The sequence below is a fragment of the Columba livia genome, chromosome 1 (assembly GCF_036013475.1).
Source record: "Columba livia isolate bColLiv1 breed racing homer chromosome 1, bColLiv1.pat.W.v2, whole genome shotgun sequence".
In the NCBI taxonomy this organism is placed as follows: Eukaryota; Metazoa; Chordata; class Aves; order Columbiformes; family Columbidae; genus Columba; species Columba livia.
The window spans coordinates 19,407,029-19,421,381 of record NC_088602.1 but is presented as its reverse complement, the minus strand read 5'-3'; the positions used below and the strand labels follow the sequence as shown (position 1 = coordinate 19,421,381).

Sequence of the window (14,353 nt, the reverse complement as noted above, 5' to 3'; positions counted from 1 at the left end):
AGCTCTTGGCATTCACAGCTCTCAGCCTTGGAGCAGCTCAGCTTCAACCCATCTCCTGCCCGCAGTTCGCTTCTGCATCTGAGGTGGGTGAACGTGGTGTTGGTTTTTGTCTTCGCTTGCCCTCAGCCGTGCCCTTGAGGGAAATGTGACTTGCAAGAAAAAACACCTGTCTTCTCCTTAACTCCTCTGGGTGGGGGGCTGCAGGTGAAGCAGAGCAGGATGGGGCCCTTGGAGGTGTGTGCAGATTCTTCAGACAGCTCTGCTCAGCATGATAAATGTAGCAGAAGCAATTTGCCCCTCTGAGACTATACTGTGAGTCCTTCCTTTACCTGCACTTTGGGGATGGAGCCTCAGCCCATTTTCTTACCTGGTGAATAACATGATGCTATGTTTTAGAAGTGTGAGGGAAAGCGTGCAGAGGATGCTTTTTCATTTCCTCCTCTACTGCAAATAGATTTCTGGATCTATCACGCAGAGATGCAATGCAAATGCTTTAGAGCTGGGATGTCAAACTCATTCTCACCGGGCGCCACATCAGCCTCATGGTTGCCTTCAAAAGGCTGAATGTAATTTTAGGAGTAGTTACATTTATGAAGTGAGGCTGATGTGGCCCCTGTGAGAATGTTTGACACCCCTGCTGTAGAGAGAGCCTTTGAGCAGCAGCCCAAAGAAACCAACAGCACTGCTGTGCGGATCTGCAACCACGGAAACCTCGCCTCAGGTCATCGGCTCGTCTCTTCTCGCTGGAGATGTGCTCATCCGCCCTGAGCCCTCCTGCTGTTTACATACACGCTCTTTGCTCAAGCTCCAAGCAGTGATTTAATGAAAAGTAGCTGTGACAATTCAAACAGTGCTTCCGGAAAAATAATGTTGTATTTCCATGCGGGGCGTGTGAAGGCTCAGCTGAGCTGAAGGCGACGGGGGCAGCTGGGCCAGCACCACCCTGCCATAGCCCAGCTGGGCTTCTGGCAATAAGGCGGCAGCCGTGCTCCGAGTCCAGCAGCAGATCAGAAAAATGCAATGTGACCACAAACCTCTACGCTCAGGGCCAAGCAGCCTCGGCAGAGCTTGCAGAGGAACCAAAACACAAAGCCCAGCAGCTCTTAGCGGTGGTGCCTGGTCTGGAGCACCCTGGGAAGCGCCTCCCACCCCTCACATTGCACACAGGCAGCTCCCACGGCTCCCGCTCCGCTGCCGGTGCGACCCGCCATGGTTCAGAGCACCCCGTGCTCAGTGCCCAGAGCAGCAGCCCGGAGGCAGCGCTGCCGTGTTTCCATGCGGCTGCTGCGCAGGGACCCACGTTTGCCCCGGTGCCTCAGCACAGTAACAGCGCGGGCTCAGGCTGCATAGGGCACAATGGCTCTGCAAACCTGCATCAAGCAACTCACCCGTGGCCACAACCGATGAAGGGCATCGCTTTTTATTTGTAGGCCAGCTGCTCATTCCAGCTGCGTTCGTGCCACCGCACGTGGCTCCTCGGCACTGGGCTGGCAGCTGCTCCTGCGTCCGCACGTGGGGAGGGAGCGGGCAGGACTGGGGGTCCCAGGGAGCCCAGCCAGGCAACGCCATTGGGCAACAGAACATCATCCAACAGCTCCGTTGATTCGGAATAGTCATTATATCACAGCTTATTGCAGCTTCTGCTGTATCTTTGCATCCATCAGATAACTATTTTCATTCTCTTCTAAATTCTGTTCTGTCTACCCCACAACATTCTGAGCTCCACCAATAATAACTGCACGATGAAAGACAAGCAGATTTGTAGCAGCAGGTGGAAGGAGAACAGGTCCCCTGGCACAGTCTCCATCCAAATCCTGCTACTGAATAACTGACATTGCTATTTAACCCCAGAGTTTTAGTCTTTTCAGTCAGTAAAATGATGGGAAAGCACCTATTAAATATTAATTACTGCATTAAAAATGAACTGATAATCTACAATAATTTCATGTGTTTGAAATCCTGTTTAAATTTACTCAGAGTGAGCACTTCTGTTGCGCAGGTAGGTAAACGAAGCTGTCTACAACTCACTGCTACCGTCTATGCTGCTCTTGAGATCATTTTGTTTTTATGAAACAAAACCAGCCCATCAACGAGGAAAATGAATCTTTATTTTCTTCTCTAAAAGCAGAATCCATGTACATTTTTTTCTGTATGGTTTAGAAGGTAGTTTTAAGATGTGAATAGTCACATCACAGAAATCATACAGAGTAACCAGTGAAGGAACAAAGAGCCAGTATGACAATTGCTTTATCAAATAGTCCAAACATTATTTTTAACGCATTTTTTTTGCTGGAGTGGACTTCAGGACAATATTAAAAATCTCATCTAGTCAACACAAGTACAGAGATAATGACGGGGAAATGAACTACACAACGCAATTATTGCTGCTGTATCTGCATTTCTGTTTCCTGGCAGCATGTTCTGTAATATGCTGGTAAAACAGTTTTTAAACATCAGTTCCATCGAGAATGTTGTTCAGATAAACAAAAAAGTAACCAACCAGCCAACCTAACTTGGTAAATGAGACTTCATCTGAGAGCGAAAGAACAAGTCAGCTTAAAAAAAGCAGTGAGGTTTTTGTTTTATAAGGTGAAGAGAAGGTTGTTACACCTTTGATGTGCTTAAACATCTCCAGAGATTTGGTTTGGAGCGTTCCCAACAGCCACAAACTGCGATCCCGGCTGAACGGCCTGTCAGCACCAGCGAGATCTCGGCTCTGAGTGGGTGCAGGCGGCTCCCCAGCTGTGCTCCAGATGTGCTCCTCAAGCCCCCGCTCCTCCCGCGCTTACACACAGGCCCGGTTTAACTCGGGTCTCCTCTAGCGCCACTGGAATCAGCGCACAGAAGTAACCTGTGCCCGAGCCGGGTCAATGTGTGAGCACTCGGAGACCGGGCCCTCCAGCGGCCATTACACCTGAGAGAGGAGATGAGAACTATTGCCATCATTTAGCTTAGAAGGTAGACAGAGGAATAAACATTGCAAGCACGGGTTGTGACAACCCTTTAAAACCTGAAAATGGAAGCTGGGACGCTATTTAAAGCATACTTGTATCTATGAACACCACACCGTATTGATGGTGCCGTTACACCCAGTGCCCCGCCAGGGAAACCCAGCGCACAGCGGGTGAGTCACACACAAACAGGCATTTCACGTGCCATTTGGTGACCAGTTTCTGATGAAACCTCAATGAAATGTATTCTAGAACATCTAAAGATGAAGTCTGAATGTCTCTGATGTTACCTAGCAAAAGGTTAGCTGGAACAATAACACGGGTGATTTGAGGGTTAGTTACATGGTTAGTCTAAACAATGTGCACATACATACTCAATTTGAACAAAATTCTTAAACTGCACTTCTCTAAAACGTACAAAGTATATAAAATGCATGATATGACATTTATAAAACCTCAGCCCTTGTATAAAAAAACAAAAGAAGGCCATAGCGTTTTTCTGTTGTTGTTTGAAGTTTAAATCTATTGGTTTTTATTCTCAGCAGTTTTAGTTCCTATGATAAATAAAAAATATAAACAGCACTCCACCACAGCCTTATAATGCAAGGAATAAATTAGCAAGAGTCACACTGTAAATCAAAATAAATAATTTCTACATTATTTTTATTTTAAAAAATGGTATCTTTAATTGCACAGTATTTTAAATTTTCAGTAGCAATGAAAAGTCAGTTGGGTATTTTTCTAAATGCTCCAGAGAGTACGAAAACATTGTGTTTCATTTTTCAAGCCTTAGACATTGCAAACACCTTGGTCAAACCATCAGCTGAAAACCGATGAATGTTTGGCAGTCTCAGCGCAGCCCGATGCTGCAGCAGCTCTCACCCAAGGCTTTTACTCCTCTGGTGCTCACCGCGCCGGGGCAAACGCCCCCAGCTTTCTGTGCCCAGTGAGGTACTCAGGGTTGCACCGACAGCTTTGATACTCTTGGAAAAGCGTCCACCACTAGCTACGACTTCCACAGCAGAAGATCAGCCAGAGCCCATAGGCTGCACGGCTGCACAAGTCCCCTTCCAGCGCTGCGCTGGCCCGCGCGACTCCTTTTTGGGGTGTCACACAACACAGCGGGCTGCCGGCTCTCCCCACAGCTATTCTGCAGCGGGGGACCGAGCTACGATTCAGACACACCACAGAAAATAAGGACACCTGAAAAGATATGATCTTACCTCGGATTATTAGCAGTAGGCTTAAACCCACTTGCCAAGTGCATGTGAGTGTGTATATATGTAGACATATACGCACACATACTTATATTAAAAAAAAAAAAAGAGACAACAAAGCTATTAATACTGTCACAGCCTGGGCATATTTACCTCAAAGTTAGGTTTAAAACTCTAAATATTGGCAACACGTTGTATACAAAACAGTCGTGGGCAGATGCCTCATGTAAATGTGCATTCAAAATACTGAGTATCTATGTACTATTACTGATATAATAGCTTGGGATTGTATCTAAAAATATGGAGTTTCTGCTAAGTATCAAAATAGCTCTCAAGTACTGAAGACAAGGGAGAGTGTTGCCCTCTTCGCGTGGTGGGACAGGTCTAACCTGAAGGTGCTTAATCCTTCACTGCAGTTGCAGCATTCAGCTGGGGAGGGATCACTGAACCACCTTCACTGTTTAAGTAACACGGGATGTTACAGTTCATTTATTTGCATCAATGCAATTGCATTGACAAATGTAGTATCTTACCAGTATCATTGCTTCATGTTTATTACTGGTGTCCTTCCTAAAGGCTGTTAAATACATAGACTGGTGTCTTCTTTGTGGAGGAGTTCACAGGCAACTCCTCATTATTATCACAGCAAAAACCAAGGAAATATCAAGGCCAATACCTTGTCCACAGCAAATCTGCTTTACCCAACATAAGAGAGTCTAAGGGGAACTAGCACATCATTGCACAACATTAAAAACCATCCGATTACTCCTTTTCTTATACTTTTAAAGCATTTTCAGTGCCTGAGCACAAAGCACAGAACCTATTACAGGAATTCTCTAGCAATCCACACACTTCCAGGGGTTCAATACTGCATTGAACCCCCCCCGGAGGCAACCAATACTGAGAGCACACAGTCCCACGCGTCTCCTCGCACCGTTTTAACACCGTGGCTGAGCCCAGACCGCTCCATGTACACAGCAGGGAGCGTTCTGATGCTCACGCGATACGGAAAAAGACCAAACGCCTCTACTACATACACATGTTTCTGTTCATGCTTAAAGGAATTCAACTTTTGGCAGAAGTAAATTCCTACATAAAAAATAAATGTAGAAACCCATTAAAAACACAAATATAATAATTGCATTATTAAAACAGCTGCATCTACACTATGGTGTAGTACTTAAGTGTAATTCAATTTCAAAAAATCTCAGTGTACAACTAAGATGAGACCCACTTCCCAGTTCAAACCTCAGCGTCAGCACTGCATCGATCTCTACATTAAAACACGCTCTACGGATGGCGACCAACCAAATCCAGGGAAAAACTGTTGCCACGGATGAAGAAGTCCTCTCCCTGAACAGCCAGACAGGACAGCGGCGCCGAGTCCCCCGGCGCTGCCGCAGGGACAGGTGACAGATCCCGCAGCACATCTGCAGCGGGACCCACATGAGCACCACCTCCCGAATCGGTTTGCTGAACATGGTTCAGATTATTGGATGTGTCTATAAGCACAATGCTCTTTAGAAGCATTTACTGTATACCCAAACCCTACTCGTTGCAACACACGGTGTCGCACAAGTAGTGAAAACGTCTTCGTATTCAAAGGTGCTTGGACATCATTTTTCAGGCAGCATTTTACCTTTATTTTAGTGAGTTCCCACTACAAAGATTTTAGAAGGAAGAAGATGCCAATACTTGCTTTTTTTTTTTCTTTTTAACGTGTGAAATTGAGACAGACACCTAAATAAATATCTACCTTTACTTGCCTAAACCTGTTCTATGCCTGAAATCTCTAATTTTTTAAATAAGGGATAAAATGTTGCCCAAAAGACTAGTTACACGTTTGTGTTTCTATTTAATCTACAAATCAAAATAGTTCTCAGTTAAAAAGATACAATTTGTATCAACAGTAAAAGGTACTTTCTGGTTCTTCAGGGCCTTACTTTAAATTCCAGCAAGCGTACCAAAATTATCAGCAGTAGTAGTGTAAGCTAGTGATTTTTTTTGTAACACTGAACATCGTTACAATGGATGAAAACCTAAAACTGTTGGCAACTATGTCACATAAATACATCTGACATCAATTGCAAAATCTATTTCTATTTTATATATATATTTATATATAAAAGCTTACGAAGTGCTAGTAAAACCCATGACTTAAAACCAGAAATATCCCTTACTAATACTAAAACAGACTTGGTTTGTCTGTTTCTAAAACTACACTATTTGTGGCAAGAATTGGGCCTACACGACGCAACAGGCCAAAAACTACTATCAGGAACACCTACGGTATCTTCTCTCCTCGCAACCCTCCCTCTCCAACCCAAACAGAATCAAAAGAAAAAGGTTTAAGTTATTATTTTGAGCTACAATATCATTACCATAGTGCAGTTAATAAATGTTGCATATCCTCAACACACAAAACCTTTTCAGGCCAGCCTTGATAAATAGCAAGAAAAATCAAACAGTATCTTAAATACAAAACTTGCATTGAGATAATTAAATTCATTTAAAAACAGGTAAATACTTTATGAAAAGCGTATTTTATGCAGTACACTTGTGCAGCAATACAAATTAAAAACACACAAAACAACTAAACGAGACCCTGCGATTTCAGGCCCCCTTCTACTGACCAGAAACACACAGAGCTGGGTAACAACACGGGAACTGAAACAGGGTGGCCTGGTTTGGGGAGGTTCTGAGAGTCTGCAGCTCCTGCTTGCTCCAAAAGGGGGCTGTAAATTCTCAGCACCTTTCAAAATCAGGCAATAAGGCTTTTACCTTGTCCATAAATTAGTAAAAAAAATATATATTTTGTTTTTCCTCTGACTGCATCTGATCTTACTGATAAACTGCATCAACAAAACATGTAACTACTTAAACAAATCAAAGAAAGCCATGAAAAGTGCCATACTGTACATTACCAATATATTGTTACCCATTTCACTGTTAACTGGTAACCTAATTATTTGTTAAAAAAAAAATGAAGTCAGTGCTGTAGTAAATCTTTGTTTCCTATAAATAGATGATTATAGCACAAAAAAGCTCACAAAAACAAACAAACAAACAAAAACATACTTACGCTGTTGTAAAAAGTTCAAAAACTTGGCTTGAAAATTGCCTGCCAGAAGTAGCAAAATCCTCTTTCTGCAGGTTGTTTTAATACCACACAGCCCAAGGACAAACATCCAGCAAGTCAAAAAACGGAAACAAAAATCCCAACAACATGTAATAAGGATAGAAAGTGCTGCATATAAACCCCTGATGCACCAAAGATTATAACCAGAGACCACAGGTTTTTCATATATATATATATATATATATGTATATATATTAATTTAAACTGGAACATTCTCCAGCTGCGAAAATAGCCATTTAAAATTTTTCAAACTAGAACACAAAACATATCTGGTACTTCTGATGCATGGGGCTATACATACAGACTCCATGATACAGTATTTCACATAAATGGATTACTATATAACCTCCTTGCCGAGAAGGAGATCCCAAATGCTATTGTAGCAAACCTCCCTCAGCGTCAGAGCTGAGCTGAAAACTACTCGACACCACAAAGATGCATCATCTCTCAATAACCCAGCTGAGATTTTTCCACCAAGATGGCTGCAGCGAGCTGCTGAGCGTCCGTCACGTGAGGGTTCTTCTTCATGACGATCCTCACAAGATCGGGGGGGAAGATGTTGCAGAGGTTAATGTAAACCTTCTCCCGGGTGTCTGGGTGCCTTGGAAGGTCTTGAGGGATTCCACAGTAAGGTACGCGCCAAGTCTGGTCCTGCTGTTCAGGTAAGCTTTGGAAGGCAAACTGCTCGTAACACGGCTGCGTGGGGTTACTGGGCAAGGAGTAGGTCTGGCGGAAGCCGTACGCATCCATCCCGTAGCTCTGCCTGTCCCAACTTCCAAGCCCATCTTGGCCAGAATAAGGCTTTCTGTGTCTTAACGGAGAATTATCATACAAACGTGAGTCTGAAATGCTGTCTATTCTCGTGGACACGAGGGCTCTCCCCAGATGCATGGTCTTTGAATGTGACGAACTCTGAGATGTAGAGTAGTCGTTCGGACAACTAGAGCGAGCACCGACTGTTGGATGCTGTAGATGCACAGCCATGTATGGAACGGGAGGTTTGTGGTGATGCTTTGGTTCTTCGTGACTATAGCTTTGCACTCGTGTGAGAGGCTCGTGGTAGCTCTGTAGGAAGGGCTGAGTGTTAAGGCGGCCATGGGGGTGCATGTGTTGGCACTTCAAGTTCTCCTCCAGCTGTGGGTCAGGCGAACTCACGTAAGAGCGGTCGCTGTAACCCACGTAGGAATCACTGCTGCCACAGCTAACGCTCCCTTCGCTGCTGCAGTCGGAAGCTACAGAGCTAATCCTATAGTCCGTGTCCAAGGAGAAGCACCTTTCAGGACTACGTGGACCAGATATACTGAGATTTGAATATGCACTCAGCATAGAGTAATACCCTGCATCCACAGGTGACTCACATTTTGGATACTGGTCATAAGGCATTGGCGTTCCGTGATTTTTGGTTGCCATCATCACTGTAGGATACTGTCCCTGTGGTCTTTGATCCTGAGGTGGGAAGTGAACTCCGGATGGAAGGCCGTTAGTTAAAGGTGCAGTACTTTGGGGTTTTGCAGCAGGGGAACATGGTATACTAACTAAAGAAGGTACAGACCTGGTTTCCAACTTGTTTTTGGTGGGAAGCTTTTCCTCCAAGTCTTGATAGACTTGAGTCCTTATACTAGGATCCGATTGCCTCTTTGGCGCAGCACGCTTCAGCTCAGAAGTGCTGTCACTTTTAGTGCTACAGGGAACGCTATTGCTTTTTACGAGTCCTCCTTCACTTGTGGTTTTGGCAGCTGTGCTTCTAGACATGGCACGAAGTTCATCAGCTACAGATCGCTGAGGCTGATTTCCTCTTTCTGGATGATAGTATTTGCATTTGTGTCCATAGGTACATTTCTTCCCTGTTAATACAAACGTAATCAGATAAAAAAGCTTCAATGAAAATCTGTTAATAATCAAACAACGGAAATGCTCCTCCTTTAAATTTTTACTGACGATTTGAAAAACCTTGCAAATGGTTTTGTGCAACACAGAGTGAGATCTAAGATCTCCTCTTATTGTGGGGAAAAAGAGGCAGTGGTAGTGTGCTGCATATAGTGCTCCAGGAATGCAAACCAACACTATCAGCCACATTTTGAGCTGAACATGACACTGTCAGGGTGTCTGTAGACACCTGCTGTCTTGGGCCAAGGAGACACACAGGCAGAAAACTTAACAGGAAAGTCCCACAGAGTCATAAGACCAGCAGGTTTCAGTTCAGTCAAGAAGGTTTTGTGCCTGTGGGGATGCTCAGCAGCTAACGTCAGCTCAATTGATTTTCTGGAAGAAAACTTAAATGTCTTATGACCAAATCACATTAGAAAAGGGCTTTCTGGAGCTTGCAGAATTTAGGTGCTGTTTCGGATCTATTCCTACAAATGGTTAATATAGTTGATCCTTTAGTTCAACTAGTAGATAGAAATATTCTCTAAATAAAATGTGAAAAAATCACTTAAGTTTCCACCATCAGCTCAGCATTTCAAACTTTCTCAGGTGAAGACTCTACCTCTGTCAAAAAGCTTTTATTTTTGGCAGTGTTAAAATAAAGCGGGAGCTTGGTCCCCAGTCCCAGCAGTACAGAAACTCAACAAATTAAACCAAATTACCATATGGACACGGTTGCTTCTTATGTTCTGGCACAATAGGCTTCTTCCTAAGAAAATTGTCCAGACTGGGACCATGGCGGCCAAGAGGATCATCAGGAGGCATAAATCTATAAAGAAAAAAAAATAAATTATGGAGGCAAACAAGCCTTTTCATATTCTTCATGCAATGACCAAGAACCTCATGCCTGTGTCCTACGCCATAACCTGCCATGCTGGTATTTTTAAGCCTGGGAACTTTGAGAGCTCTTTTGAAAGGCCACCTTTCTGCTGCAGGCACTGCCTGAGAGGTGAGTCCTGGAAACAGACTGTGTGGACACCCCTCGTCTGCTTCAGAGACCTTCAGTCCAGCTCAGCTGGCTGCTCTGTGGCAAAGCCAGGCTGCACACAACCCCTCCCCAAACCAAAGTAAGGGCAGCAATACAGGCAGCGAATTCATAAAATGCCACAACTAACTTTGCAAAACTGTGCTCATTGTGCAGGATTCTTGGATCAGTACTTAGGCACCCAAATACAAGTGCCTGCTTGGCAGAGTACTGAGTTCCTCCCAGTGCAAGAAGCCACCAGCAGTAACTGCAGCTAATCTGTATGCCAGGGTATGAAGGTACCACAGATGGATCTAAGCAGATAGCTGAACTAGAGACCTCCTGAGGTTCATTCCAAAATGAGTTTTTCTAGGACTTTAAGATTTAGGAGTCTAACCACAGGCACTCAAAAATGCTGGCTCAGTATATCAGAAGAACTGGAATATTATACCATAGCACACATCTAATATAGTATATCCATTGGCATACACCAAAAGGGGAAGAAATAGCCTAAAAAGATACAAAGACATTGTTATAAAAAAGCTCTACCAAAAGACAGAGTTCAAGTATTTTTAATCAGAAGACCAAATCTATCATCAACTATTCCTCTTGTTTTCCTACATGTACCTAATAATTTGGGTGTAAGGTAAGAAATTCATACAAGTGTTCAAACTGTCCTTTCCTCAATTATTTTAGTGGCACATATAAAGACAGAATGACTCACTTGTCATTAACAAATGAATACATCAGCAAGCGTTCATCTATGAACTTCTTCCATTCAGGCTTTTCATTAGCTAGATCCCTGTAGTTATCATTAGAAACAATGATGCCATCTGACTCAAAGGCCAACTTCACAATAAATCGGTCATCGTAGCACACCACCCTTCTCCCTTGCACCCGGCGGGATGGTGTGAACACAAGAATCTTCTCCTTTTCTAATTTACGCAAGATTTCTTGATCTACAAGGAATAGGAATCAACAGTTAGAAAAATAAAGGAAAGTAAAAGATGTTTGTTTTATCTCCAAAAACATTAGACTTGAGGAAGAAAACCCAAGCATTTAGGACTAAGCATGTCTTAAACGGTTACAGTCCAGCAGAAAGTGTCTGTTACACAGTATTTGAAGTTACAGTCGGCAGTCAATTGGCAACACTTTAAAAAAAAACAGAAAAACCCAAACCACACTGAAACCTCCTTCACCATACAATTTCTCCAAGACCATCACAGGGGACTTTGTTCATGTTGCTGTGGTTAAAAGAAACACCGCATCTCAAAATGACTGTGAAAAATTCCTCTGGTTGACAAGGGGGAGAAAGAAAAATCTTCAATCTTATGTTTCGGCAAATAGAAGGGCTATACTCTAGCACAGCCAAGCACTTCCCATAACTGAGCTCCTTGGTAAAGATAGACCCTTTTGTGGTACCCAGCAAGAAACAGACTTTTAAGTAATTCCAGGAGCTCACATTAATGGGATGAAAGTTTCTGCCCATCAAGAGAAGAGGTTACTGCTAGTACCTATAAGGACTAGAAAATCCACATTCTGTCCAAACACTCCGGCTCTTCACAAATCACCGAATCATTCTGGTTGGAAGAGACCCTCCAGATCATCGAGTTTGACCACAACCTAACTCTAGCACTAAACCATGTCCCTAGGAACCGTGTCTGTGACCCTTTCAAACACCTAATGCTAGCAGCACCCCCTAAAAAGATGCCTAATGTCATCTTATAACAAAGAAAAAATTTGTGGCGGGGTTTGTTTAATTTTATTTTACTTCCGGTAATAGTTCAGAACATATCTCTCCTTGAAGGGTTTACAGTTTTACATACAAAGTCTTAGCAAATCCAAACAGATTTATCTTTAACCCTGCAAAATAACTTTAACATTTTACCTAATTCCTTCTTATCTTACACAGTCTGTAAATCACCTATCCAAAAGCATTAGTGTGTCAAGTTCTGGGCTCCCCAGTTCAAGAAAGACAAGGAATTACTGAAGGGAGTCCAGCAGCAGGCTACAAAGATGATTAAGGGTCTAAAGCATCTTGCTTACAAGGAAAGGCTGAGAGAGCTGTGTCTGTTCAGCCTGAAGAAGAGAAGGCTGAGAGGGGATCTCATCAATGTTTATAAATATCTCAAGGGCGGGTGTCAAGAGGATGCACCAGACTCCTTTCAGTGGTGCCCAACGATAGGATAAAGAGCAATGGGCACAGACTGAAGCACAGGAGGTTCCACCTGAATATGAGGGACAACTTCTTTACTTTGAGGGTACCAGAGCACTGGAACGGGCTGCCCAGAGAGGCTGTGGAGTCTCCTTCTCTGGAGACATTCAAACCCACCTGGACACATTCCTGTGTGATCTGCTCTGGTGAACCTGCTTTAGCAGGTGGGTTGGACTAGATGAACTCCAGAGGTCTCTCCCAACCCCAACCATTCTGTGATTCTCTGTGTGGGACCTGGTGATCCTGAGGAGCTTTGAAAGATGGCCTAAAGAGGTTGGTCTGAACTAAGATTATGGATGTAGCACCAGTGCACCTAGCACTGAAGCACAGACCCCTTGTGTTGATTCTCCTAGCTGTCACTCTTCTCAGAGCAGACAAGCTACGAAAGAAAAATAAACACAAAGCTAGGCAACATCTAAAACAGCAGAAGATGGTTATGCAGTGAATATGAGTCACAGGTCTTAATAATGGTTTAGATCTCAAATTACTCAACTGTTTTGTAGCACAAGAAACTTGACAGGGAACATCTTCCGTCTAGGGAAAAAAAAAAAGACTCCAACAGGAAGAAATACATCATTAATATTACATATACGCAATATATTTGATACAAGCATTTATCTGCTTAGTAGAAGAAGCAGAAGATTTAAAATGAAATCCAGTCTTTTTGTATTCACACACCTCCACCCTGCCATGTGGTAAACAATGAATAAGAGTGTGATGGAAAGTGATTTTTTTTCCTCATTAATGAAGCATAAAAAAATTTGCCGTGTGATGATTGGCAGGTAATAATAAGAAAGACGAAGGTGTTGTTTGATTCAAGCAGCTTAGTAAGTTTGCTGATGACACAAAACTCGGGGAGCTGTTGACACTCTGGAGGGCAGAGAGGCCCTGCAGAGGGATCTGGACAAATTGGAGAACTGGACAATCACCAATCGTATGAAGTTCAACAAGAGTGAGTGCTGGATTTTGCACCTGGGACATGGCAACCCTGGTTGTACACACGGACTGGGGGATGAGACACTGGAAAGCAGCTCTGCAGAGAGGGTCCTGGGGGTTCTGGTCGATGCCAAGTTGAACATGAGCCAACAGTGCCCTGGCAGCCAAGAGGCCACCCATGTCCTGGGCGCATCCAGCACAGCATTGCCAGCCGGGCAGGGAGGTGATTGTCCCGCTCTGCTCTGCACTGGTGCAGCCTCACCTGGAGCACTGTGTGCAGTGCTGGGTGACACAGGATAAAAAGAATATAAAGGTACTGGAGAGTGTCCAGAAGAGGGACACAAAGTTAGTGAAGGGTTTGGAGGGGAAGCTTTATGAGGAGCAGCTAAAGTCACTTGGTTTGTTCAGCCTGGAGAAGAGGAGACTGAGGGGAGACCTCATTGTGGCTACAGCTTCCTCACAAGGGGAGGAGGAGGGGGAGGCGCCAAACTCTTCTCTTTAGTGACCAATGACAGAACCCGAGGAAATGGCAGGAAGATGTGCCAGGGGAGGTTCAGGTTGGACATTAGGAAGAGGTTCTTCCCCCAGAGGGTGCTGGAGCACTGGAACAGGCTTCCCAGGGAGGTGTCACAGCCCCAAGCCTGACAGTGTTCAAGAAGAGACTGGACAACACCCTCAGACACATGGTGTGAACTGTGGGGTTGTCATGTGCAGGGACAGGAGTTGGACTCCATGATCCTTGTGGGTCCCTTCCAACTCAGGGCATTCTATAATTCTATGATTCTCACAAGTACTGACAGTCTAAAACCACCTTAACATTAGTAATCTACAACTTTCTAAAAATACCAGGTGGACACATATTTCAGGTGCCTATCTCTGGAAACGGAGTATCAGCACAATGTATTCCACAAGACTGGCGGCAAACAGGAAGGACGACTCTCCAGTCTTCACACAGAATCAAGTGGTTTGATCAAGAAATAAATGTCTTCATCATTTTTTTTTTCC

The 14,353-nt window shown here is 43.9% G+C and overlaps 1 protein-coding gene across 3 annotated transcripts in view; it reads right to left on the bottom strand.

Moving 5' to 3' along the window:
- Positions 1 to 2,088: 2,088 nt before the first annotated feature.
- Positions 2,089 to 14,353, bottom strand: part of ZC3H12C (zinc finger CCCH-type containing 12C) — a 46,765-nt gene continuing 34,500 nt past the window's right edge. For all 3 annotated transcript variants that reach the window (XM_065049109.1, XM_021286280.2, XM_021286279.2), the window contains exons 4-6: positions 10,922 to 11,156; positions 9,896 to 10,002; positions 2,089 to 9,151 (exon numbers count right to left, since the gene is read on the bottom strand). In XM_065049109.1, coding sequence (XP_064905181.1) covers positions 7,755 to 9,151; positions 9,896 to 10,002; positions 10,922 to 11,156 — 1,739 coding nt within the window. In that variant the 3' untranslated portion in view covers positions 2,089 to 7,754. The remainder of the gene's footprint in view (positions 9,152 to 9,895; positions 10,003 to 10,921; positions 11,157 to 14,353) is intronic.